Raw genomic sequence first — 25,431 nt, 5'->3', positions numbered from 1 at the left:
AAGTGAAAACTTGATTATTAACGTGGAGCATGTTTGATATCCATCCGTCTTACCCTTTTTCGATCAAGTCACGTGTCCTGACGCGAGTTTAAGATTTTATACCCATTACAGAAAAAGTGCTCAACGCCGCTAAAGAAGTTTTCACTTTAAAAAAAAATATTCAACGTAACCTACCTTATTGTATTGCCTGCCTTCTTTCTTTATTCTAGAAAGTTCTCGTCTTCCAGGTTACAGAGGAGGCCTGGACATAATGAACGGGCACACGGGCACGGAAGCGGTGTACGAGCGCTTCTCCGACCGCGAGATCATGTTCCACGTTGCGCCACTGTTGCCGCACACCGCTGGCGACGCGCAACAGTTGCAGCGGAAGCGACATGTTGGCAACGACATTGTCGCTATCGTGTTTCAGGTATTGGGTTACTGACATACTTTGGAACGGTTTTAGCGCATATTTTTTTACGAAAAATTTTAAAAACAATATTTTTTTCTTGATATCGTGAATTTTGTTTTTGTAATCGTAATGGTACTGATGTAAAAAGGGGGTGTTCATTTTAAATAGCAAACTATATGTGGCTTAAAAAGACGCATCGTTTGAATTAGAAATTAAATTAATTGTCCTTAATTTAATTTTGAATTATGCTCAATCTAATTATTATTGTTATTTAATTTTCAGGAGAGAGCAACACCATTCACTCCAGATATGATTGCTTCTCACTTCCTGCACGCTTTTATAGTTGTTACGCCTGTTGAAAGCGCTGAAGGGGAGACCAGGTAATATGGCAACACATCTTATTTTATTGGATTTAAAATATGTGTCATAAAATAGCAAACGCTACAGATTTTATTGCTTTTTAAAAATTTCTATTATTTCTAAAATCGGTTTAAACATTTTAAAACTTAGTTTATTTTATCATTTGCAGTTCATGTCATAAGTGGAAAAGACAATATGAATATTTCTTTTCCATTTCCACTTTAAGCTAGTCAGTTGTTTGAAGTAGTTTATGAAAGTTTCAAATAACGATGGCTATATTTGCATTAAGAAGCGAGGAAATAGACCAGTGGGAATGGTACCTCTGGGTAATTTAAATGCAAAATAATATCCTTCGCAACTAGCACTAAGTGTCTAACATTATTATATAAGGGAGTTAGTGCAAACTTCCTTTATATCCGATTTGTCATGGGACTGCGATTTTTCTCTTGATATTATAATTCACACACCAATAGATTAAATTTACTTTTGGTAATTCTCAAATTTATACACGAAACATATGTTTAGCAAGTGATACATAAATTGCCATAGCTAAATCACTTGCTGTTTCGATTGTATGCAGTAATTTATTTGCTTATATATTATGTAACTAGAGGTCCGCCCCGGCTTCGCCCGTGGTACATATTTCGCAATAAAAGGTAGCCTATGTCCTTTCTCGGGTATCAAAATATCTTCATACCAAATTTCATGCAAATTGGTTCAGTAGTTTAGGCGTGATTGAGTAACAGACAGACAGACAGAGTTACTTTCGCATTTATAATATTAGTATGGATTTCTGCCGCAGGTACAAAGTGGCCGTCACAGCACGTAGGGACGTACCATTCTTCGGGCCGACTCTCCCGCAGCCGCCGATATTCCGCAAAGGGCGCGAGTTCAAAGACTTCCTCCTCACCAAGTTGATCAACGCCGAGAACGCGTGCTACAAAGCGGAGAAATTCGCCGAATTAAAGTCGCGAACACGCACATCGTTGCTACAAACGTTAGCTGAGAAGTTGAAAAAGAAAACTGTAGAATTCCTTGGTACGGGGTCGAGGTGTGAAGCGGGCGCTGTATCACCGCAACCAGAAGGCACGCCTAAACAAGAGGGACCCGGGGCAAAGTTTATAGGCACGGTCAAGAAAGCGATTATCTCGAAAGTCAGGTATGTTAATACATTGTGTAACGAATACGTGCAAATCATGTTATCGATGATATAGGTTTATGTAATTGCACTTTCTCGTTTATATTAATACATTAATACAAAGTGTATACAAGTATCACGCAAATGTTGTAATATAATATTATCGATAATAATTATTATGATATTATTTTATTATTGAAACATAGAATGTATCAGAATATGTCTTCTTTACAGATCACCAAGTGTAGACACGAATCTTTCAAATGATAGTAAGAATGCCGCCATTAAGAAAATCACACCGCATGAGACGCCCACCCCTAATGTAAGTATACTTTCTACGTATTGTTTAAAAGCTTTTTTGTAACTTCTTCCGAAGGGTAGAACTACGGGTTTTGGGTTTTCTGGAATGACGGGATATATAATATCTATGAATTTGGGGTGAGATTTTTCAGCGTCTATTCCACATTTGCACAACGGAAAAAGAACAATACCACAATCAAAATACAAGATTTATAAGTTGGGTAAATTAGACCAACAATCAAGTAAAAACATAACAATTAATTATTAAATTTACTCACTTATTAAATCTTCATAAAATAAGTGTTCCACTCCGGCTTCGCCCGTGGTACCTACATGTTTAAACTATCCTATCTCTCAAGTTGGATCGAACTGCACATGGTGTGCGAATTTTATTATAATCGGTTAAGTGGTTTAGGAGTCCATTGAGGACAAACATTGTGACACGAGATTTATATATATTAAGATATCATTTTAATGTAAACTCAATAAAGTATCAATCAAATATCATCACATATTTACACAAACTACCAATCCAACAGAGCGGTCGATCAAAAACGTCAATCCCGTCATCATCAGCGAGCGCAGTGTCGGTCCGGTCGGCGGGCGGCTCGGGCTCGGGCGAGTCCAGCCCCGACGTGACGTCACGGGCCGCCAACCCACGCGCGCCCTTACACGACCATAGCGATGATTCTAGCTTGAATTCTGTTGATCTTGATCCGTTGGGTGAGTACTTTCATACAATCATATGACACACACACTCGCGCGTATGTTCTATATAATATGTATAATGTATATGCTCCCACTGCGCTACGCGGTCATGGGAACACGTACAATATATTATGCACACACACATATACTCATTCACACGTACATATACGCTACGCTACGCAAACACAAATACATATGTGCAATATGTGCACACACACTTACACCTAATCGCTAGCACACACGCCCCTCAATACATATTAAGCTAAATATATAGCAATAGATGATATTTTAACAAAATTTTCATCTAACGATTTGAAAGATAAAACAATCTCGATTTTGATTATGCATGAGATTGCATTTTAAATGTCTGCGTAATTTATTCATTAAAAATTAAACGCGCTTTCGTGTCCGCACTTTAGTATCGGCTAAAGCAACATAATAGAATTAATGCGAGCGGACATGAATGTCGTATGCGATGTACATCTCTTGATATTATAATAGCCTTTATGTCAAAATGACAAGGACCACTGACTGATACACAAACATTATAATATTATGTAGGTAGTTAGTTTCTACCTGATAACACCATTTTACTTCAAAATTTCAAATTCAAATTATTGTATCTTGTTGAATGACAATAATTATCTTACTCGAGAAATCAATATAGAAATCTTTATTCATTTCCTTGGTAGTAGCAGTATGTATTCAAATGTATTAAACTTTTATTCTACATATTATGTAAGTTTGTATCATTGATGATTTATTAAATAATATCATAATTCACACACTAAATCATAGACTGTTTCTTTACAGTAGGTCTCCTATACTCTATGAATAGTGCCATCATATTTTTTATTTATACATTACATAAAACATGTAACATTAGCAAATTAATAGATTTTCATAATGAATTCTTTCTGCAATTAGATGACAAGGACTGGTTGATTTGTGGTAAAAATGTAACAGGTTAGTCCTGTTAACAGATTTGTTATTAATATCCCCTGCACTATATGTTCATAGTGAAGGTAGTTGCACATATTATTTTAGTAGAATAGTTGTTCTGTGCGTAGTTAGTTCGATGTAAGAATAAAGGTATGAAAGACCATGCCCTGCTTGTTTTTAAATTCTCAAATAGAAAAATCTTATACTTCACCTGAAATTTTTTAATATAATAAATGTACTTATACGCTGGAATATTTTTGTCCAAATGTTTTCTTTAACACTCAATTATTGTTGACTGTGAGTTTTATTCTTGTCTTCATATATTTATGGTACATCATCAAAGTATATATTTATTTTTTATAATATGATATAATAATAAATAAAACAAATCCTACAATAAAATAATAATACACATGTGTAATTTTACTATAATTATTCCTATTCTAATTATCACCTTTTTCCATAGGTGCAGTATACGTAGACAGTGACACGGGATTAGAATCGATGTCCTCAGCCGAAGTGGGTGCAGCGAACAATCGAGAACAAGTTTTGCCGCCAAAAGATGCCGAACAATTGCGACAAGAGGTCTGCCGCCTGAAAAATGATAAACTGGATCTCTTGAAACAAAATATTGTAAGTATATAATATAAATATTGTAATATGTTAAATATAATTTAGTAACTTTTAAACTGACTATGAATTTCTAAGCTATTGAAAAGGCTATAACAAAGTATTCTAAAACCATAGAAATCATAATTTTGGTCAGTTTCCCGGTAACAATAATGCATATGAAAATTATGATTTAAGTACAACGCCATCTTGTGTCACATTCACTAACCACTTCAATTTATTTTTCAGAACTGGCAAAACGAAATCAAGTGTTTACGAGAAAAAGTCATCACATTGCAGGCTGAACTAGCAGCCGCCGCCAAAGACAGAAGACTTCGAGAACAATCCACGATCATACCGAACCCTTCCACACATGACTCCACAGCTTAAATCATAAGCAAATGAATCTAATCGTTATCATCACGCTATTAAGTCGATTTTCGCATGCATACTGCTATCGATTCTTACTTATTCAGTAATGATTCTTATAAATACGAATTTCCATTAGTAATCTCAAAGGAAGATTGATTTGATTGTTGATTACATTCGTACAAATTTTAAAATATTTAAATGTCTGCGCATAATACTTCCTGCGCCAAGCTGGCCTAATGATAGTAGAATAGTGCAATATTTCTATATTATACTATAATTAGCAAATTATATGTATCACAATATTATATACATACGTAACATTCGACAAATATTTTTCAAATATTTAAAATTATTTGCCAATACTGGCAAGTGCTATGAACATAGCGCAAGAAACGAATTTCTATATAGATATAGTAAAAAAAAACCTTTTTATATGTTGATTCTACAAATATGTATGCTTTTGTAGTAAAATTTTGATATCCTTTAATCTTATAGAAAGAAATTCATTATGTCCACGTTTAAAATAGTTGAAATGCTTAAAACACAAATTTTATACGTATTTGATTTTTATTAATGGTAATTGTTTCTTAAATTTCGATGTTCTAGTAGGTAATTATAGACCATTTAAGCTTAAAGATCTAAAAGCTTTCAATGTTTAGAAAAAATTACGGAAATTTCATATTTACTGTTTTAACTTGTTCAAATACGTAACTTCTAGCTGATATATTCTGTAATTCTGTTTCTCAAACTATTAATTCATATTGTGTACATTAACACACAAACTGTTTTTGGATGTCATCGCTTTTTGTACTAGAAGTACATTTAATAATTTTATTAGAAAGCGTAGAATAAATGTAATTTATTCGTTTATCAACATTTAGTAGTCAATGTTTGGAAGAAGTTTAGACAAACGGTACCTACGGAAGCCTTCTCTTTGTAGCCTATAATATATGGGTTCGTTAGAATCATATTATTATTATATAAAATCAATAGATCGTATAGTATATTTAATATAAGAGTTTTCTATTTTTTAGTAGATCCCAGTATGTATTTCCATATTTATCGTATTTTTACATTTGTATAACTTTTGTTAATAATTCCGTGCAATTTACGTGTTCTTTCTAGTGTAAGCATTGAAGAGGTATTTTTTTCTTTATAAGAATTAATATTGATTTTATTTCTGTACAAATTATCATTTTTCTGTACCACGACTGTGGTTTATCGTTTACAATGAGAGACTTATATTTAATAAAACCATTCCGAAGGTAAAATATTATGTCTTAGATATCAAAACATTTATTTGATCCGTAGTCGTGATATTGAAAAATAATTAATGACCTATCTTACTTGATCTTTTTCTACTGAGCTTGTAACTAAATCACCCAGTTTTCCAGCTGGTTTTGTAAATATATTTTAACTGGTCTAAGACTATACTAATTAATCAGTATTTCTTAATTTATGCTTGACATTAAGTATAGTTTCGAGTGTCTTTGAGTTTGATTAATGTTTTGTTGTTTATAATTAATATTTTATACCAAAGTTAACATTCCCAACTACATAGCATAGAGTTCCGTAGCACTTAAAATAATAGAGATGAATCAGTATTCTTAAAGATTATAGTTGAGCACGTAACGTAAGTCTAAGTTTACATTTAGTTTAAATATTAAATGTAATCCTTTGGATTTTGTTCGACTGTTGATTATGATTATATGTTGATTAAGAGCTAACTGTTGATTCTTCTCTTAGACTTAAACCAAATATTTCGAGCGCGGAGCGTAAGAGAATATAGTTATAATTATAAGAGATACTATTGAAATATATGAATAGTTACTAAATTAATATCGTTGTTTCATTACCCTTCCCTGAAAGTTTTCTATATTGTAATACATCATTGACAAAAATAGTACAACCTCAGAATAAATTTGAATTAAATATTCTATTGGTATAAAATAGACTACCTGGAACCTACCATCTTTGTACCACGTTATAACTCAAATATTTTTTAAAGTGAACGATTTCTCCTTCATTCAAACACTAAGCAGCGCATAGAATTTACACTATTAATAGTTCATAAATTGCAACATAGATGGCGCTGAAATAAGAAAACCGTTGGGAAATAATTCCTAATTTTTAAGCCAGTTTATATATTATTTTATCGAAAGAAAAATTTGAATATTATGCAGAATACGATACTAGTATGTGTTAATATAAAATTTACAAAGTAACCGGTGACCGGTGAACATGAATATTTGTTAAAAGCACCATCTACACACGAGACAACGCAAAAAGTTGATATTAGCCAAATTTATACTGGTTCAAAAATAAAAATATAGATGGCGCTAAAATAAGAACACCGCAGCTGTGGTACTCTGCTTATTTATTTTTTATCAATTTACCACTCAGTGGTTTTAATAATATTAAAAAAAGACTATATACACCAAGTATTGGACAGTTTTAGATTTAATATTTAACACAATGTTACACCTCCCAAAATAAATTTCTTGCCAAATTTAATAAGCTGTAAAATTAATAAAAATTAATAAGAATTTAAAAACATTTAGTGTTCAGAACGACGTAATTCATTTGAAATTTAGAACTTTCAGTTTATAGTTATTTAACCTATAAAGTAAGAGCAACTTATTCGTAATAAAGCTGCATCAAATTACTCGTTTTATTTTCACCATTGTTAGTTGTAACGAGTTAGGTATTTTCTATTAAAATGGAACAGAAGAACAAGCGCTTCACATATATTTTGTTCACTAGAATAGTCCCGCTTCGAAAGGCTTCTTTTGTTTTTCTGCATTCTTCTAAATCCTTTCGGATTAAATGAGTTTTCCGACACGTCGGCTTTTTGTTTAAAGTTCTGAGAAATGCTTATAGGGCTCTCTTTAGCTATATAGGTACCTACGGCTAAATGTATCTACCTTCTGGAACTAATAGTACCTATATTCTTGGATGATTTACTATCTATCTATGATAGCTTTTTAAGTACTTATACAAAATATTTTGAGGAATCACACGCAAGAAATTTCGTCAGAAACTATCGTTCTAAAAATTGTAATGAAAATCGTTTCGGGTATGTTATCAACATATTTATTTCCAAACGGTATTTTAAATATTACTTACTTACCATAAAAAATATTATATCTGTCTCAAATTGTTATGGCTAAATGTAATCAAAAACTTCTTACCCAATTTAATCCAATAAAAAAGTTTTCGTTTCAAATCTTGCCACGAAAACTCCACTTTCATTTTTGCCTTTTGGTCTCTTATTAGGATAGGTTCTCTAAGGACTTTGTTACGAATAATTATATTTTTATTCGTGTTTTTCATAACAAAAAGAACAAAACTATTGTACCTAATTGTACGTACACATTAGTTCTTTATAAGTAATATTTATGTAGGTGAAATATCTACATTTGAAGCATATCGATCAAATAAGTAGACGTATAACAAATGATCAAGTTTAAACTTTCCTCCTCTTCTTTCTTCATCAATAAAAGTATCTATTTAAATGATCAGTATTTATATATAAATCTCGTGTCACAATGTTTGTCCTCAATGGACTCCTAAATCACTTAACCGATTATAATAAAATTAAAATTCACACACCATGTTTCGAGTTCGATCCAACTTGAGAGATAGGATAGGTTTTATCCCGGAAATCTCACGGGAAAGGGAACTATGCGGGGTTTTCTCTGAAAACACGGGCGAAGCCGCGGGCGGAAAGCTAGTAATATTTTATGTACCTATGATTAGTACTAGCACAGTATTACAATATTTACACCTTAAATAAATGTATAAATTAATTATTTAAAATAACTCCATAAATAAATAAAAGCGTGTTAAAAAATAAAATATTCTTTTATAAATCTAAAGAAGAAGAACTAATATCACTCACCCAAGTATTTTCAGCCACTTAATTGGATCTTCCGAGACACATCCGTAGTTTGAACTAAGTTCGTGATCACATTATTTTTAGCGAGCGAAAACTTTCTCTAACATTTAATGAAGCAATAATTGATGGAATAGTTTTCTTCATAGCGCAAAAATTATGGAAGTATATTTTTCAATAATTGGTTCTCGAAAAAGACGACTCTTGATACCTATACAATATACATACTTAAATAATATTTAACTTATTAATCTGAATATCAAAATATTATCATCATGAAAGGTATTAATGTGCTGCATCTGCTCATTTTTTATCACAACGTCCATAAAAGTATTAGCGTAAGCTGTAGAAGGAATCGAGAATTATAGCTTTACCTTCATAGAATCTAGAGCAGCTTATATTATAATAATAGAAGAAAAATGAAACAATATTTAAAATTTAGTGAGTTAAAAGTAGCTTAGAGCTTATTATTACCACAGTCCATACGGGAATAAATTAACAAACACTTTAATAATCCTACTTAATAATATTATAATTAGTATGGTACTATAATATCTAGATATAGTTTCAATTACTTTTTCATCGCCTTTTTTGTAGATTCTGTATTAGAACAAACTTCTTTTGAAGCCTAAATTTATCAAAGCTATGCAAATACTCTCATGACTGCCAATCATTCTTCATAATACCTACGAAGCCTACATAATCTTATCCTTTATATATATATATACATTTTCATAACATTCCATATAAAGCCCTTTTACGATGATGCAAATAAATTGTATATTACGAGCACAGTACGACATTTAACCTTTTTTCATTTAATATTAAATATCGAGGAAGATTTTTGTACTGAAGTTTTCATAATAATCAAATTGGAATATGTTTACTCCTTTGACTCGGATTTGATTATTGGTTATGAATTTATTACATCGGATCATAATGGACTTATTTCTATTCACCGTTCATAATTTATTCTTATTTTTATAAGGTACAATATGCAGATATTAATGCTTTTTAAGAGAGAAAATTCGTTTTTATTTACGTTCTTCTTTGTGTGTAATATATAAGTTTAAAAAGTTCAAATCTTTATCACTCATTGGATAGTGAAATACGTACAGATAAATTAAAGTAATATTTAAAAGGCAGGTAATGGATTGAGTCGAAAATTTTATACAGAATGTTCCAAGAAGTTCCCGGGAGAGCGACAGCGAGGCTAAACCAATTTTACTATACTCTCTAAAGGTACTATTATCATGGAGACTTTGTATGTATAGCTATGCATCTTTTAGATTTCATTTGAAATGAAAAATTTGCATGTACTTTTAGATATTATATTTTGGTCTGCGACACAATATGTAGGTAATTTTAGTAAGAATATTTAGGTAATACCACAGAATATAATTATAATAGTACTGTAATACTATCTGTGCTGGTTTCACCTGCGGACAAACCTGCGTGCAAATCCAAGTAATAGTAGTAGTATTTAACTCAAGCTCTATAGATCATGTATTCTGTTGAGTAACTTTTATTATTCCTGGAAAGTATTATCGAAATCTGTCCTTTAGTTTTAACGTAAAAGAGTCACAAACATCCATACCTCCATCCATACTTACCACGTTTATAATGTTTTGGTAGTATATAGAATAAATAAATTCAACCAAAGTCATGGGAAATGCAACTATAATGTAAATTAGCAATACTCATAGTAACATCGTGCATTAGCTTTTGAAATAGTAGCTGTTAATCGTTCATGTCGCCAAATAGCTATAAATTAATTTTGATTTAGTAGTTGCTAACCTAGTTTCGTTTTCATATTAATTAATGGACTGTAATTTGTAAGCAGAGTTCTATAGGTATTGTTTTACACATAAAACAGATACAATAAAACTTGGTGGTTATACAGATAACTTAGAGGTGCTAGGTTCGATACCCGATGGAGACTGACTGACACTGACTGACTGACTGAGGTAAAAACCTATAAGTACGTTACATACGACAAAGGGATCTTATTATTTAAACATAATTATCTACATATATTTACTCCTATATTATCTACTAATGACTATTCCTATTTCCCTAACAATAAATAAAAATTTGAGACCCAAAAATATCTATGACTAGCAGTCCGCCCCGGCTTCGCCCGTGGTACATGTTTCGCAATAAAAGGTAGCCTATGTTCTTTCTCAGGGTCTAAAGATTATCTGAACCAAATTTTATCAAAATCGGCCCAGTAGTTTATGCGTGAAAACCATACATAGTTACATACATACAAACCTTTCCTCTTTGTAATATTAGTATAGATAAATGACGAAAGTGAGCTAAGTAGGTATATGCCAAACAATTTTTTTACTTTACAGGATACACGACGTAACGTTCCTCGATCGATCATTCTCTAGGGATAAGGAAACTGTATCTCTTAAAATCTGTAAACAAGCCATTTTTTGCTTTATTGTGTTTACATAATAAAAATCTTTCTCTTAAAAAAGCGCATCCAAATTAGTTGAGTAGTTTTATATTTTTAAAAATCTAAGCATATATAGGGAAAGTCAGCGGAAAGCGACATTGTTTTGTATAACTACTAGTAGTAATATAAAATACTTACTTTCGTAGTATGGTTAAGTGATTTATGAATCATATTTTTGTACATATTGATAAATGTTACTTGTAAAGTAGGCGAATAAATACTGTCGGAAAGCACTTAGCTAAAACGCAAGTTGTGTACCCAGTTTCATATTAGTGTGACAATCTGGCTTTCCTTTTTCACTATAATAATATTTACATTTACTTTTAAGCACTTATGTAGTTATTTTAAATAGTTTAATGAAAACTTCCAACAATATAATAGTTCTATCCAAATATGCTTTTAAGCTTAATTATTTCATAATTTAATTGTAATAGTTTCAACCTTTCTTCGCTTAACTTTATGCTTTGCAGTGGCCTGCGAAACGTCGGGATAATCATATAATGAATAAATCCGTTAAAATCTTTAATTTATAATCTAGGAAATCCAAAAATACTATGAATCTAAATGGGGAACCATAAAAACCCCTATAAATCATTTTGTCCTACATTTTTAAAGTTCATTTTAAAATATAGTGTGGGCAGATGACTGATTGAAATAGAGTGTTAGACCTTTTAACGTTTAATTAAAAACGCCTGGATTTTTAGATCCATTTTTATTGTTTTTATAGAAAGGAAAATTAACAATACGGCATTAAATTGTATAGGTTCATTGTTTCTTTACATAATTCTACAAAAATTCTGAAAATGTTGCAAATTGTCAGCTGTATTTAATGATTAAATGTCGACATACATACATCTTTAATTTACATTTAAATTATTTCATCAAAAGCCCTTGAAAATGTATAAATTCTCATATTTCTTGAAGACGGTTTTGTTTTGTTATTTATTAGAATTATTGCGGTACTATCTCAGATTAATGATTACGGATAATCGTATTTGGCTAACAAATTATACAGAAATATAATAAACTAATACAGTAAAAGCTTTGTTTTCTGTGCTGTCTGTGCATTTTTTTTTGCTTTCTGTGCTTTTTAATTTTTAAAAAAGTACCTACTGACGATATTATAAGAATTTGTTTATAAATAAATCAGGACATACATTCTCGCTTTTCAAGTTATTTTTAATAAATATACATAATAAAAACAGCAGATATGGTTAATTATATATAATGCTTTATATACCTACACTGTTTCATTGTTACCGATGTATTTTAGTTTTTCTTCTAAAAACCAGACAGATGACATTTAATCCAGGACAATAATTTAATTCGTTTTCTCAAGGGCTTATGTCGAGACGATACGAATTCGTATCACAGATACAGTGTTTTGTGGTTTAAATGGAATTAAATATGTATTATTCGCCTTTTTATACAAATAAAAAAAGTCAATGTCCATTACAGTTAACGTATTTAAATGCAAATCTGACTTTATAATTATTTTTACACAGCTGAATTTTTATTACCAGTAAAGTTCTCTGTCAACCTGTATGATAAACAGCTGATATACAGCACTTCAAGTATATTAGAACATATTAACGTAAGTACAATCCTGCCAAACATGCATAATTAAGCGATATTTTACACAATTCCTTTTATAAAAAAAAACATATATTTATTCCAATTTAATAAAAAAGACTATTTATATTTATATTTGATTGATTTGGTCAAGCGTGCATATATTTTTATCAAGGCTTTTTTCAGACACGTGTAACAGAATTTAATATTGAACGTGTCATATTTTTATATTCGGTCACAAAAGTGCACTCAGAACTTCGGTGATTCAATTGTCAGCGATTGTTAGATTTGTAGGGTAAAAAAGATTAATTCTATTGTCAAATTTTATATGACTCTATATATTATGACTCTGTATTTTGTATTTGAGAATATTTAAAAGAGCGTCTTTGTTACTTTACAATTACATAGTTTAATCGTTTTTTCTTACTTAATTTAGAATGAAGTTCATAAAGCGAATTTAAATTAGGATAATGCAAACAATGAGCAATTAGGTACATAATATTTGCTTATATTATCGTATTTGCATAGATTAACATGCAAGGAATCATCTTTGTACGTAATAAGGATTATTTCCTCTACATAATATATCAAAAATATATCGCAGTTTTCGCATTGAAATAACGATCTTTCGATATTTTTCATAGCGATAGGTTTGCGATATCTGTAAATTGCGATTCGGAGTGCATTGAAATTTGCAGGTGAAAGTCGTTAAAGTGAAAAGGTCAAATTTGGACCAGCGGACGTCACATTAAAAATATAATATTATCTTATGATACCCTAACTACAGGATTTTACTGGGTGCATTTCATACGACAGATTCCAAGCATATTATTATAAAATACATTGTCGATGACATATAAAAAACTGTTCGACGACAAGTAATCGGAATTGTTATCTATTTCATTTAACTCCTTGAATATATCTTACTAGGCATATTTCTTAGCTAACTCGTGTTATTTTCTCGTTATAAAAGTAAAACAACTGAAAAATTATAATAACAAAGGACCTTTTGTAATAATAAAAAAAGAAAATGTCCGTTCAACCCTTCGTCTCGTCAATACCATGTTGAAACACGTGTCAAAACAACGCGGAAAAAATGGAATTTGTATTCAATTGAAAAACTATTTTTTGTTATTTTATACCCTTTAATGTTGTTACAGTATAATACAGAGAGTTGTTACACTTATAATATAGAAGTAAAAATGGTACGAAAACAAAATGAACATTTCAAAGGACTCTATCTGCCAAAGAAGTTGCTACAAATATTATTATGTTTACTTGTGTATTTTGATATATTCATAGATAAACATATTAATATTAATTTTATTCTACTAAGCTCATAATTTTCTGTTTAGAACAAATTGCCTTATGCTAGAACAAGGTCAAGTCAATTTTTCGCGACGCTGAATTCACATCTTTGTGAACTTTCTCAAGCCGAAGTTTAGTTTTATCTTGAGAACTCAAGAACCTCATTAGCTAGCGAAATTAGTAGGAACGTAATTGATAACTACGTCATTATTTTCTAGGAATTTGTTTGATGAAATGCTATATACCTGTTAAATTTTGTTATCACGCTTAATTTAAAGTTCATGAAATCTGAGGCAACGCAGAAATGAGTTGAAAGTCTGTACTTTTTATTATAACGATCAGGGATATTTTTATATAAACCGTCAGATTGCGGACATGAGTAACAAATATAACTGTGATATTACATTGTGTCTTTGACAGCTCTGTACTGTTAAGCTAATTAGATCATTATGAAAAATGAAAATGTTAGCCTTATACACAAAATCTATGCTCTGCCCTATCCCTCTCCTCTAACTAATTTCCTTTCGTACTCCGGTTGTCTGGAAGAAATCGCTATTTAGCGATAAGACCGCCATTTGTTTTAATTTATAATTAGATTAAGTTCATATTTTAGTTATCTAAGAGCAATAAAGGATAAATAAATAAATAAATAAATAAAATCATTTAGATTATCAAGTCTATTTATAGTTTTTTAGTCATTTATGTGTCAATATGGCTATATATTCATTATATGTTTCATATTTAGTTATAATCCCTGCCTTTACTATAAATATACACTACAAAGGTTAACATAATATTTAATTGTAAACATCAATTTGCACAAGCAAATACATGTTTATTTAGTGATAATTATTTGTTCTTGGTTATTCCCCTCGAACATGAATTGTAACAAGTGGTTAATTAGAGTATGATTAACTGAGCTAAGCCTATTAATTGTACTACGGTATTTGAGAATTACGAGCTTTGAACGAAGTACTACAATACCTAGTAGAGATTTGTTGCCTTGTAAAGATATTTTCGTAAGTTTCAAATGCCACAACTTATAGCCGAATATATCAGTGTTGTTTTATCGCTATAGCTATAAGTTTGTATAATTGAAATTTTATTAACATGAATGAAGTAAACTAAAGAACAAAGCTTAACGTTACTTTATTATACGTATGTTTGATTGGTTTCCATATATGAAGGCATTGAAAGAAATAGTATCAATTGATTGTACATTTGCAGAGATTATACGCAACAAATAGCAGCAATTGGCCTCAATTGTCTGGATTACTTTATTTTACGAGTGTCTATATCTTTTGAATTGAGCAAATAAACTTTTTAATGGTGTCTGAGTGTCTGTAAGAAAAACGATTACGATTCGAAACACGGCTATGAGTACATCTAAACTAATTAGAACAGGCTATTTAGGTTTATATAAAATTGTGTTATTTGCACCGAATAAACAGTAAAATGTCGACCTTCTTAAAACAAATGAGAAAAGGTCGTGTTTGTTTTTAGGCTAAGCAGTTGTAACTCATATTTATAAATGTTTTTATGAATATGACTATACTATACTATACTCATATTTATAAGTATAATTTTTCAGGGAAAGTCTAACCTACCGAATATTAATATTTTTACCCGACTACGGCAAAGCAAAAGGAGGGTTGAGATTATGATTTTGACAGGCTATGTATGTATGTATGTAGGCGTAGTCACACGTTACATATACCTATCTACCGTAGCACTTTGACAACGTGTGACTGCGGTTTTCCAAACATGAAAATTTATCTCTACAAAGTAGAATATTGCATACTTCAGAATAGTATTGTATGACATTATTGTCAATTTACAACGAAGGCATCTTGGTAGAGTCTACTGTGTCCATTTACTTGCAACTACATTAGCAACTTTGTTCAGTTCAGTATTCTGAAAATATTGTTTTATACTTTTTCAGTGTCGTTTTTTTTCGTAGTTGGGTTTTAGTTTTTTTACTTTTTATTATGAACATTCTATTTAAAATAATAATATATTTAATTACTACAAACAATAATCAGTAGGAAAGGCTACAATCAATTTGTATTTAATTAACTCTCTCACTGGCTTGAAGATTACAGGTTAGTAATAATTTAATAATGAATCCAAGTAAAGTTATGGTCTATTTTAATAGTTACAGACAGACTGAAGATATTAAAGAAACGAACTACTACTTTTCTTCTGCATACGTAATTCGAACACCATCCGTCGAATGCAGGAAATCAACTGCTTGAATATTTTGCAAACAATACATGAGCCTGCTATGAAATTTGTGTACGATATAGTTCTGGAATATTCTATTGTATACCTGTCAAAGAGAAACTCGTAGTTGGTCGTTTAAGAGGATTGAGGGCCATTCATCTGTGCAGGAGGGTTCGATCTATCCGATTGTATTGAAAGATACATAATATACAATATTTTCACTAGATAAATACTTTGCGTGGGTGTACACTAGAAATACTCTTCTCAAATAAATAAAATGTTATTCTGTTGACATGTACTAGAGACTTCTTCTTTTAAAAATGTAAAGGCTTTTTTTATTAAACTAATATTATTATTTTTCATGTAAGCCGCCAAATATTTCTTCGAAAATTCTTATAGCAATTATTGTTTCCAAGACTGATTTGTATTGTTTAAATTGGCCGCAGGAATTGATCCAAGAAAAGTAATTTTTATAAAATATTGAATAGAATTCGTTCTTGTTTTGTGAATTTGTAAAGTTTTTTATAAAATTCCTGTTCTTTGTAACCATTTTATTTGTAAATAAAATAATTTATGCTTATTTTAATACCAACATTATTATTAATTAGTTTTAATTTTACGTCTCATTCAATAATACACACAATGGCCATTAATGTGTAAAATTTTTATTAAAATAAATTTAATAACTTCAATATGAATGAATTTAAATAATGTTTAGTCCGTTACCGTCCGTGATGCGCTACAAAGATCCGTAGCGTTGGATCTCGTAGAGCTAATGTAGACGATCTATTTTTATTATTGGTGTAATTTGGTCTGTATATTCAAAATTTTATCGTCATGATTTACCTACAAAAATATAAAACTGTTCTACTTAACAACGAAACATGTCACTATCTATAAGTTCGTAATAACTGTACATAAATTACATTCGTCTAAAATGTATTTAACTTTTCGTTATAATTGAGAATATAAGATATGTTAAAAATTCAAAATAAAAACAAATAAAATAAATTGAATTAATTTTAGCCGAATCAGACATTCTACGCACGTGTACTTCAAGACTGAGTGTAGACCTAAAGTAACACGGATTTAATAATTAATCGAGTCTTAGAACTTTTGAGCTTCTTACAACTTCGAAATATCTTGTTTTCAGAATTAAACTGAATATTTATTCCAGTTTCCATTGAAGTTCATTTCTTCATCATGTTATTGGCTTTGCTGTTTCAATGTCTTTTTATGATTTATAAGGAAAATTAAAGCAGAGTTAATAAAATGATGTACTTAGTATACAATTTAAGATCATTTTTTTTATCATGTAATAAATAAAGGAACCGGTTTATGTAGGCACATCTTTTGTCTTCCTTGCGAATAACAAACGGTGTTTCTGCGACTGTGAGCGTTGCTACAAATCGCAAAATTTGTTTTGAATAAAAGTGTGAAAGTTTGTTTTCTAAATAAATAAAAAAAACATAAATATATAAACGAGTATATAAAACATTCTGTACTAATATTATACTAATATTATAAATCTGAAAAGTTGTTTGTTACTTTGTTTGCTTGAACGCCCTAATCCCAGGAATCATAGGTCCAATTTGATAATTCTTTTTTCACTGCTAGATAGTCGATTAAAATCAATAGGAGCGGAGAAATGCGGGTAAACCGCGGGACGCAGCTAGTATACCTAATATATAATCATGAAACAAGTAGTAGTGCTTTGTAGAACCACGATATGATCACGTGTTATCCTTTTCACAGCTGTGAATGTCCTTCGAGTGTTGTCATATTCAGTATATTACGCACAAAACAAGACGTGGTCATGTTTGTATGTATGACATTATTAGATTTATGTGTCCGAAATGCTTCTTACTCTCTTGTTACAGTTTCAATACCTTTAATCTATATTGGTTAGTTCAAAAATCCAATGCATAAATTATAATTGATCTTTTATTTTTTATCGTTCTCCAGAGAACAACAATAGCGATAAGACTGCTTGAAGATTTTATTATACTTATTTGATTTTATTAAATAGCTTCTATTTTTTGGTTAATTGTGTTAATGTAGTGAACATTATCTATAGAATGTTTCATAATTTCATATTCCATAAATTCGTTTTATCATTCAACATTAAAATCTTGAATTATCCCATTTGAAAATATTATTTCTTAAAAAAACACAGAATTTCATGAAATTTAATTTTGATTGTTCTGTCTATTTACTAATTAAGACAATAAAATCTCAAACAGCTTAACTCCATTACAATATACTACAGCGTAGGCGAAAGCAGTCAAGTTGTAAAGAGATCACTTCGACGCCCCCGGGGAATAAAATGGTTATGCGCTATTACCACTTTTTTAATGTTTTTGCATTTTCGGCATCTATGGTGTCGATATAAACCTACTGATTTTTTTTAGATTTTTTTACAGAAAATTCATAAAGTTATAACAATTTTTATTTTTATTCTACGGAAATCATGTAACAAATTCTTCCCGTAAAAACATCGTAGTCGTTCATTATGGAACGAACGCAGGTCGCGAGAAATTTGTAAGGCATTATACGATTTTATTCACGTAAATAAATTGATAATTCTTTTCAATAACATGCTTTACCTAAATTAGTTTGGTGAATCTTGAACGGTAAACGTATATTACTGCTTTATTATTGACATTATTATCAATACTATTTCACGTAAACATCTATTACAATATTCTTAATGAATTTGAAAACATGTAGTAATGTAATACTATTTTTTTCTCCTTCTATTAATATAGTATTTGGTTATTATTGTCTTTTTCTCTCGAATTTCGACAAGTTTTTACAAGTTACTATGCGCGGACGGTGATCATGCACAATAATCAAGCATTACGTAATTTGAAGTCGATGGGATGTGACGGTATTCTATTGTTTACAAACAAATAAACATAATTAGTATTCTGTGATAATTATAATAATATATAAATTTAACCATGGAATATCGGCATAAAGGATTACGAGCTAGAAGAATTCTTAAAATGGTTGAGGGAGGGGAAAGCGGTAAGTATTTTTTTAATTATTACGTAAATTTATAGTATATTATTGAAATAAAAATTTAAAGGGAGGAAATTCATATACTTACCTGCTTATTTTTTTAAGTTAAATACCGACCTCCTTCGGTATTATGCGTTAATCTAGTGTTTAGTGACCCTCACTGCTAAGCCGGAGGTTGTGGGTTCGATTCCCACCCAAGACAAATCTTTGAGTGATGACCATGATTATATTTTGTTCTGTGTCCGGGGATCTGGTTGCCATAATAGGTACTTAAAAGCTATTCTTAGTATGGGATTAGATTGCCGTGTGTGATTTATCTGAATATTATTACTTCTTCTTTCTGCTACTACTTACTTTCAATAATTATTTCATTACAGGGTCTGAAGATAATAATGATGTTGAAATGCCTGATATTCTTCCATGTGACGGCATAGCAACGAAAGTTTTAATTGGTACGTAAATACCTGTTCAATCTGTAAAATGTTGTATTTTTTTTATATTAATTTAAGTATAATAATAATATCTGTTAATATTTTAGATGTACCGACTACATCTAACGGGGAACAAGGTGACAATGTACAGGAACCATCTTTAGATATATGTGAACTACAAACAGTAAACCTAACTCGTGAAAATTCTACTGAAAATGAAATGCTTTCCAGTTCAGGTGCAGATTATATTGACATTATTAATCATCAGCTTATAAGAACACCAAAATCAGTATCAAACCTTTCTTTTATATTGGACAATGTTGATTTTGTTGCTTCACCAGATGGGTATATTATTCATGCCAGTAAAAGTAAATCGAATACGCCGATTTTAGACTCAGATGATAGAAACCTCGATGAAACATTAGTTCCTATTGAGAATAATTCTGTACATAGCATAATCGACGTAAAACATGCCAATATTGATATAAATAAGACTTTAACGCCTCAAAATAGATCTAATTTAAGCCCCAACGAGATGGTTATAATTATAAATAGCGATAAAAGCCCAAGGCAACAAGGTATAGTGGACAATGAAGATTCTGTAACAATACAAGTATTAGGTACATCTGAATCAGAATCACTCACTACAATTTCTGTATCAGGGTCACTGCCAAGCAGCTCTATTGAACATACTGATGACGACGATAACTCTCTCTCTATCACAAAGAACTTAGCCCGTAAGCGACGCCGAAATGAAGAAGAATGGATAGCCAATAAATCTAAAACTTTAAAAAACTCTGGAAAAGCCTATGTTGGATGTCATTCTAAAAAGCAGTTCCTTGCAAAATCGGTAGGACCGTCTTGTAAATGTAAATTGAAATGTGGTGAAATGTTTTCCTATGATAAAAGGAATGCCATTTTGGAGACATTTTATAAATTAGGTGACCATGAGTTGCAATGGCAATTTATAACTAAATACATTATGTCAGATTCTGTCAAAAAACTTCAAGTTGTTCGAAATAAAAACCGAACTCAAACTATAAGTTATTATTTGCCATTAGAGAATAATAAAGTCCGTGTATGTAAAGTATTTTTCTTAAATACTTTACGAATATCCGAACAAATGGTTTATACTGCTATAGAAAAATACAAAAGTGATTCTGACAAAACTGACTGTAGAGGTAAACATAACAATCGACCACGCAAAATGTTAGTTCCAACAGAAGAGAGCATCATATCACACATAAAATTATTTCCAGTAAAAGAAGCACACTATGTTAGAAAATCTTCCAAAAGAAAGTATTTATGCGAAACTTTGAATATATCAAAAATGTACCGTTTATACACAGATTGGTTCAAGGAACAGACAGGTTATAGTGATATTAAGATGGCTACCAAAAGGCAGTATGAGACTATATTTAATACAAAGTTTAATTATTCTTTTTTTCATCCTAAGAAAGATTTATGTGGTACTTGTACGCTTTATGAACAAGCAGAAGGCGAACATAAGGAATCATTAAAAGATAATTACACAAAACATATACATAATAAAGAAAGAATTCGTGAAATCAAAAATTCGGAAAAGGAAAATCTTAATGCAAACTTCACTCTAGCAATTTTTGATTTAGAAAAGGTTTTAGGCGTACCTCAGTCAGAGGTAGGAATATTCCATTATAAACGGAAGTATCCTGTGTATAACTTCACTGTTTTCGATGCTTCAAGAAAGAAAGGATACTGTTATATGTGGCATTTGCAAATTGCTAAAAGAGGATCTATAGAGATAGGTAGCTGTCTTTATAATTTTATTGAAGAACAATATCATAAACAAATAAATAAAATTTCCTTTTATTCTGATGGTTGCGCAGGACAGAACAAAAATAGATTTGTGTTTGCCCTTTATCTGTTTGCTGCTAATAAGTTCAAACTGGAAATTGTTCATCGTTTCTTTGAATCTGGCCACAGCCAAAACGAAGGTGATTCTATGCATGCATGCGTAGAACGAGCAATGAAAAATAAACAAATTTATACACCTGATCAATTATATGGTATAGTTATGAATGCCAAACAAACTGGAGAAAAATACAAAGTCAAGGAAATGAGACAAGACAATTTTTATGACATAAAATCATTGATTACAGGACAAAATTGGCTAAATGATGCAAAAGGTAACAAAATATACTGGTCAAAGATTAAAGAAATAAAAGTTGCTCATACACATCCACAATCTGTTTACTTTAAATATGATTATGATGACGACTATATTGAAATGAATATAAGATCAACTACAACTAAAAACACTAGAAAACGAAAATCTGCCTCTACCGCAGCAACTTCGTCTATCGCTGATGACGTAACATTGCAGCCAGCTTATAACGGTCCAGTTCCAATTTCTAAAGCTCTACACGAAGACCTGTTGAGTCTTTGTAGGATTAACGCCATACCTATCCATTATCACAGTTTTTATAATTCGCTGATAAGCACAAATAATACTGAAGCCGTTTTAGGTGAGGATGACTGTGACAGTGAGAGCAATGAAACAGGCTGATTGATTTTTTAGAACTAAGACTGATTAATGTAACAATTGTGATTTTCTTAAATAAAAATTATGTTTATTATACTTACTTCATTGTTTATTTTATTTAACTTTTTAGAATATGTAGATACTGACTGAGTGTAGAAAAGCACCCACGAAGTACCAAGTACCTAGTGGTGTTACAATAATTTATAACCAAAATTCATAAACATTACTGCATATTACGATGAACTCTCTAAGCACATTTATACAAAAACAAAGTCGTTATATAGCTATACGAAAAAAGACACTGGTAGCTTTTACAAGAACAAAATTGTATTAGTTTATTACAATTCCTATTCATTCATGAAAATACTGTAGAAAAACATCGTAATGTAGGGATATAGTTTTCATGATATTACAATTTCACGAGAATAAAATCGTTATGTGCCGATACTTAGGATACACTTAAATAAAAAATCAGTATTATACATCTTTCGTAATAACTTTAAAAGTATACATTAGATATTTTTTTATTGTAGCTTCTTATTAAGAAAAAAAAATACCGAAAAAAATGATGTATTGTATGTTAATATAGGCCGATTAGTTTATGAGCTAGAACAGAAAAACAGTTTTTTGCTCGTCCTGTAAAATTTACTTTTGTCTATTACGATTTTATTCCCCGGGGGCGTCGACTTGATGATAGGCGGGAAGCAATCGAGTGTCTAACGAATTGCTTTACTCTAACGATAATCTGTGACTCTGCGGAACGATAAATTCTAATAGACAGTAGCCCATTTCGTGCCCCGAATAAAGACTTGGGTGTATGATCACTAAGTAAGGTTTTAAATTGGCCAATCCGATTGGGGTACTGTTTTCAAGTTAACTCTGTGCTCTTTACATTTGTATACAAATATACAATTATTGTAATATACAATTGTAGTTGCTGTTTTTCTTACTTGTACTCGAACGTGGATTTTAAATAACTGCGAATAAAAGAAGGGAATGAGTGAATTATATTTTTGCTATTGTCTTAAATTTTTTGTAACGTAGTTTTTTATCACTAAATTGTGTGAATGAAGAAATAAAGAGATATCCCACAATTATTAATTATAATACAAAGAGACACATTTATACAGGTTTTTGAATGAGGTTACAATTTAATGTCTAACCACCCCCTCCTTAATAACTCAAATTTACGATCTGTTTTACGGTAGACGACGCTTCCGCCCACGAAGTCGGTTTATAGTCATGGGGATAAGGTCAAATAACCTGTGTTATTACACTTCCTACTTATTAAACATTTTTATACACACCTATATTATGTAGGTCAACATGTTGGATATATTTCCGTACTAGATTTCCTCCCGCGGATTCGCCCGCGTTTTCAAATAAAAAACAACTCCTGTGGGATTTCCGTTTTAAAAAGTAGCCTATGTCTTATTCTGGGCCTTCAGCTACCTACATAACAAATTTCATTTTAATCGATTCAGTTTTTAAGTGAGAGAATAACAAACCGCATCCATCCATTCATCCTCACAAACTTTCGCATTTATAATATTAGTAGGATAGTTGCACGTTTTATTTCTTGCCAAATAAATAATTTTTCCTGTATTTTTTTATATAATTTCAAGGACTTTATCGCTGTCGTGTCATTTTATCATCGTGGTTTATTAATTTTAGTCTCTTATCAAATGCCTGAAACGACTGTCCTATAAAAAAACCTGTCCCCTGATAACAAGGGTTTACAATTCTGAAATTAACTCTGAAAATGTTTTATAAGATATAATTTTCTGTAAAAGATAATTCTGATCTATTTTCTAAAGAGAAATCTAATCCTGTCTGTAATTAATGAGCAGAACTTTAAGTTACCTTGTTAAATTCATAACATTATAATTTTACTTTGCAAATAAAATCATTTGTGCTATCAATAATAATTAATTAGTGTCCATTATTTAGTAAGATAATAATTGGTCGATTAGCTGGTATTTACATAATATCGTATCGTATCGTACCTATTGTAAGTTGTTTGTACATCGTGACGTTAAAAATCAGAAAGCAAAGTAAACTAGACAGCGAAAATCATCAATCCGTGTCTCATAATATTTTAATGTATGCTACTTATCTATACGAGAATTTGTCAAATGTTCTATCAAACAATTAACTTTTCATCTTTAAATAAACATAAAGGCTCAATTAATTTAAAAGAGCCAAGTTGAGAATTAATTAATTAAGCCCATACTAAATCATTTAATCAACTACGATGTCTAATTCTTAAGTAAAGCTCTTTAAGTAGGTGTAAATACGAAGGTACCTAGATGTTTTGTAGGATTTTCTTTGAGGCTGCAAATCTTCATTACTGTCGAGACTCAGTGGAGCACTACTAGGACATCACACGGTTTATTGCATTAAAATGACATTTAGTACCCAATGTTTTTATTTTCCATCTTGAATGAGTTTTTAAAATGTATTAAAATACTTTGTTCTAAAGCGAGGGACGCATAAAATGAAACCTACGCAGAAAATGTACTTTAAGAAAGTTATATTATAATATTTTTATACCCTGACCCTCTAAGAGAAATGTTAAAAGCGTACCATGAATCTTTATAATAGGTATTTATGTTTCAACAAATATGAAAATATACCAGCTACTATGAATGTCAACGCTTCAATTAAAATTTAGTGAATAGTGACAAAATTTGGACTAATTGTATTTGCATACATGTACAGTGGAGTGGGCGCTGCACTCAAACGAAGTAATTTACATGAATGATGTTGCGGGGATTAATTCATGTTAATGAACAATATGGCGCATCTAATCTCGTTCAGACCTGTTGCGATAATGGCCATTCTCTCACATTCTCTGCTAGTTAATATAGATGGGCAAAACAAAGGCTCTACGGCATTCTTATACGTTCGTAGATGTTGGTGTAATTAAGTCTAATATGTGGCCAGAATTCTCAATCCAAGTAATATGTTAACGCTTTACCTACGTTTGTAAAACACAGTTCCTTATCGATATTAAAAAGTTGGAGGGAAGAAAATTTCAGTCACTTTAATTTACTTATAGCATTTTTAAGCGTATTACCTATATTGAATTACCTATATTTTTAAGTAAACTCCACTCACATTATATTTTATATCTAAGGTACGTTGTAGCATAAAAGTATAAATCTCTATCG

At 30.7% G+C, this 25,431-nt stretch overlaps 2 protein-coding genes across 5 annotated transcripts in view; both read left to right on the top strand.

The window, feature by feature from the left end:
• Positions 1 to 6,659, top strand: part of RapGAP1 (Rap GTPase activating protein 1) — a 277,491-nt gene extending 270,832 nt beyond the window's left edge. For all 4 annotated transcript variants that reach the window (XM_090111816.1, XM_090111814.1, XM_090111817.1 and 1 more), the window contains 7 exons: positions 228 to 409; positions 674 to 771; positions 1,554 to 1,910; positions 2,124 to 2,211; positions 2,729 to 2,912; positions 4,306 to 4,472; positions 4,698 to 6,659. In XM_090111816.1, the coding sequence (XP_089967942.1) occupies positions 228 to 409; positions 674 to 771; positions 1,554 to 1,910; positions 2,124 to 2,211; positions 2,729 to 2,912; positions 4,306 to 4,472; positions 4,698 to 4,838 (1,217 nt within the window). In that variant the 3' untranslated portion in view covers positions 4,839 to 6,659. The remainder of the gene's footprint in view (positions 1 to 227; positions 410 to 673; positions 772 to 1,553; positions 1,911 to 2,123; positions 2,212 to 2,728; positions 2,913 to 4,305; positions 4,473 to 4,697) is intronic.
• A 12,421-nt stretch (positions 6,660 to 19,080) lies between these two features.
• On the top strand, positions 19,081 to 22,141 carry LOC149901261 (uncharacterized). The gene is made up of 4 exons (XM_090112042.1): positions 19,081 to 19,312; positions 19,684 to 19,758; positions 19,845 to 20,644; positions 21,174 to 22,141. The coding sequence occupies exons 1-4, from the start codon at positions 19,246 to 19,248 to the stop codon at positions 21,255 to 21,257; spliced, it is 1,026 nt and encodes a 341-aa protein (XP_089968168.1). The 5' UTR covers positions 19,081 to 19,245; the 3' UTR covers positions 21,258 to 22,141.
• Positions 22,142 to 25,431: the final 3,290 nt, after the last annotated feature.

This window comes from Colias eurytheme, chromosome 17, assembly GCF_061535395.1.
Source record: "Colias eurytheme isolate Ceu_HAF_F1 chromosome 17, ilColEury1 Martin Lab GWU primary, whole genome shotgun sequence".
NCBI classification, from domain to species: Eukaryota; Metazoa; Arthropoda; class Insecta; order Lepidoptera; family Pieridae; genus Colias; species Colias eurytheme.
The sequence above is the reverse complement of the archived record's forward strand: the minus strand, read 5'-3'. Positions and strand labels throughout refer to the sequence as shown.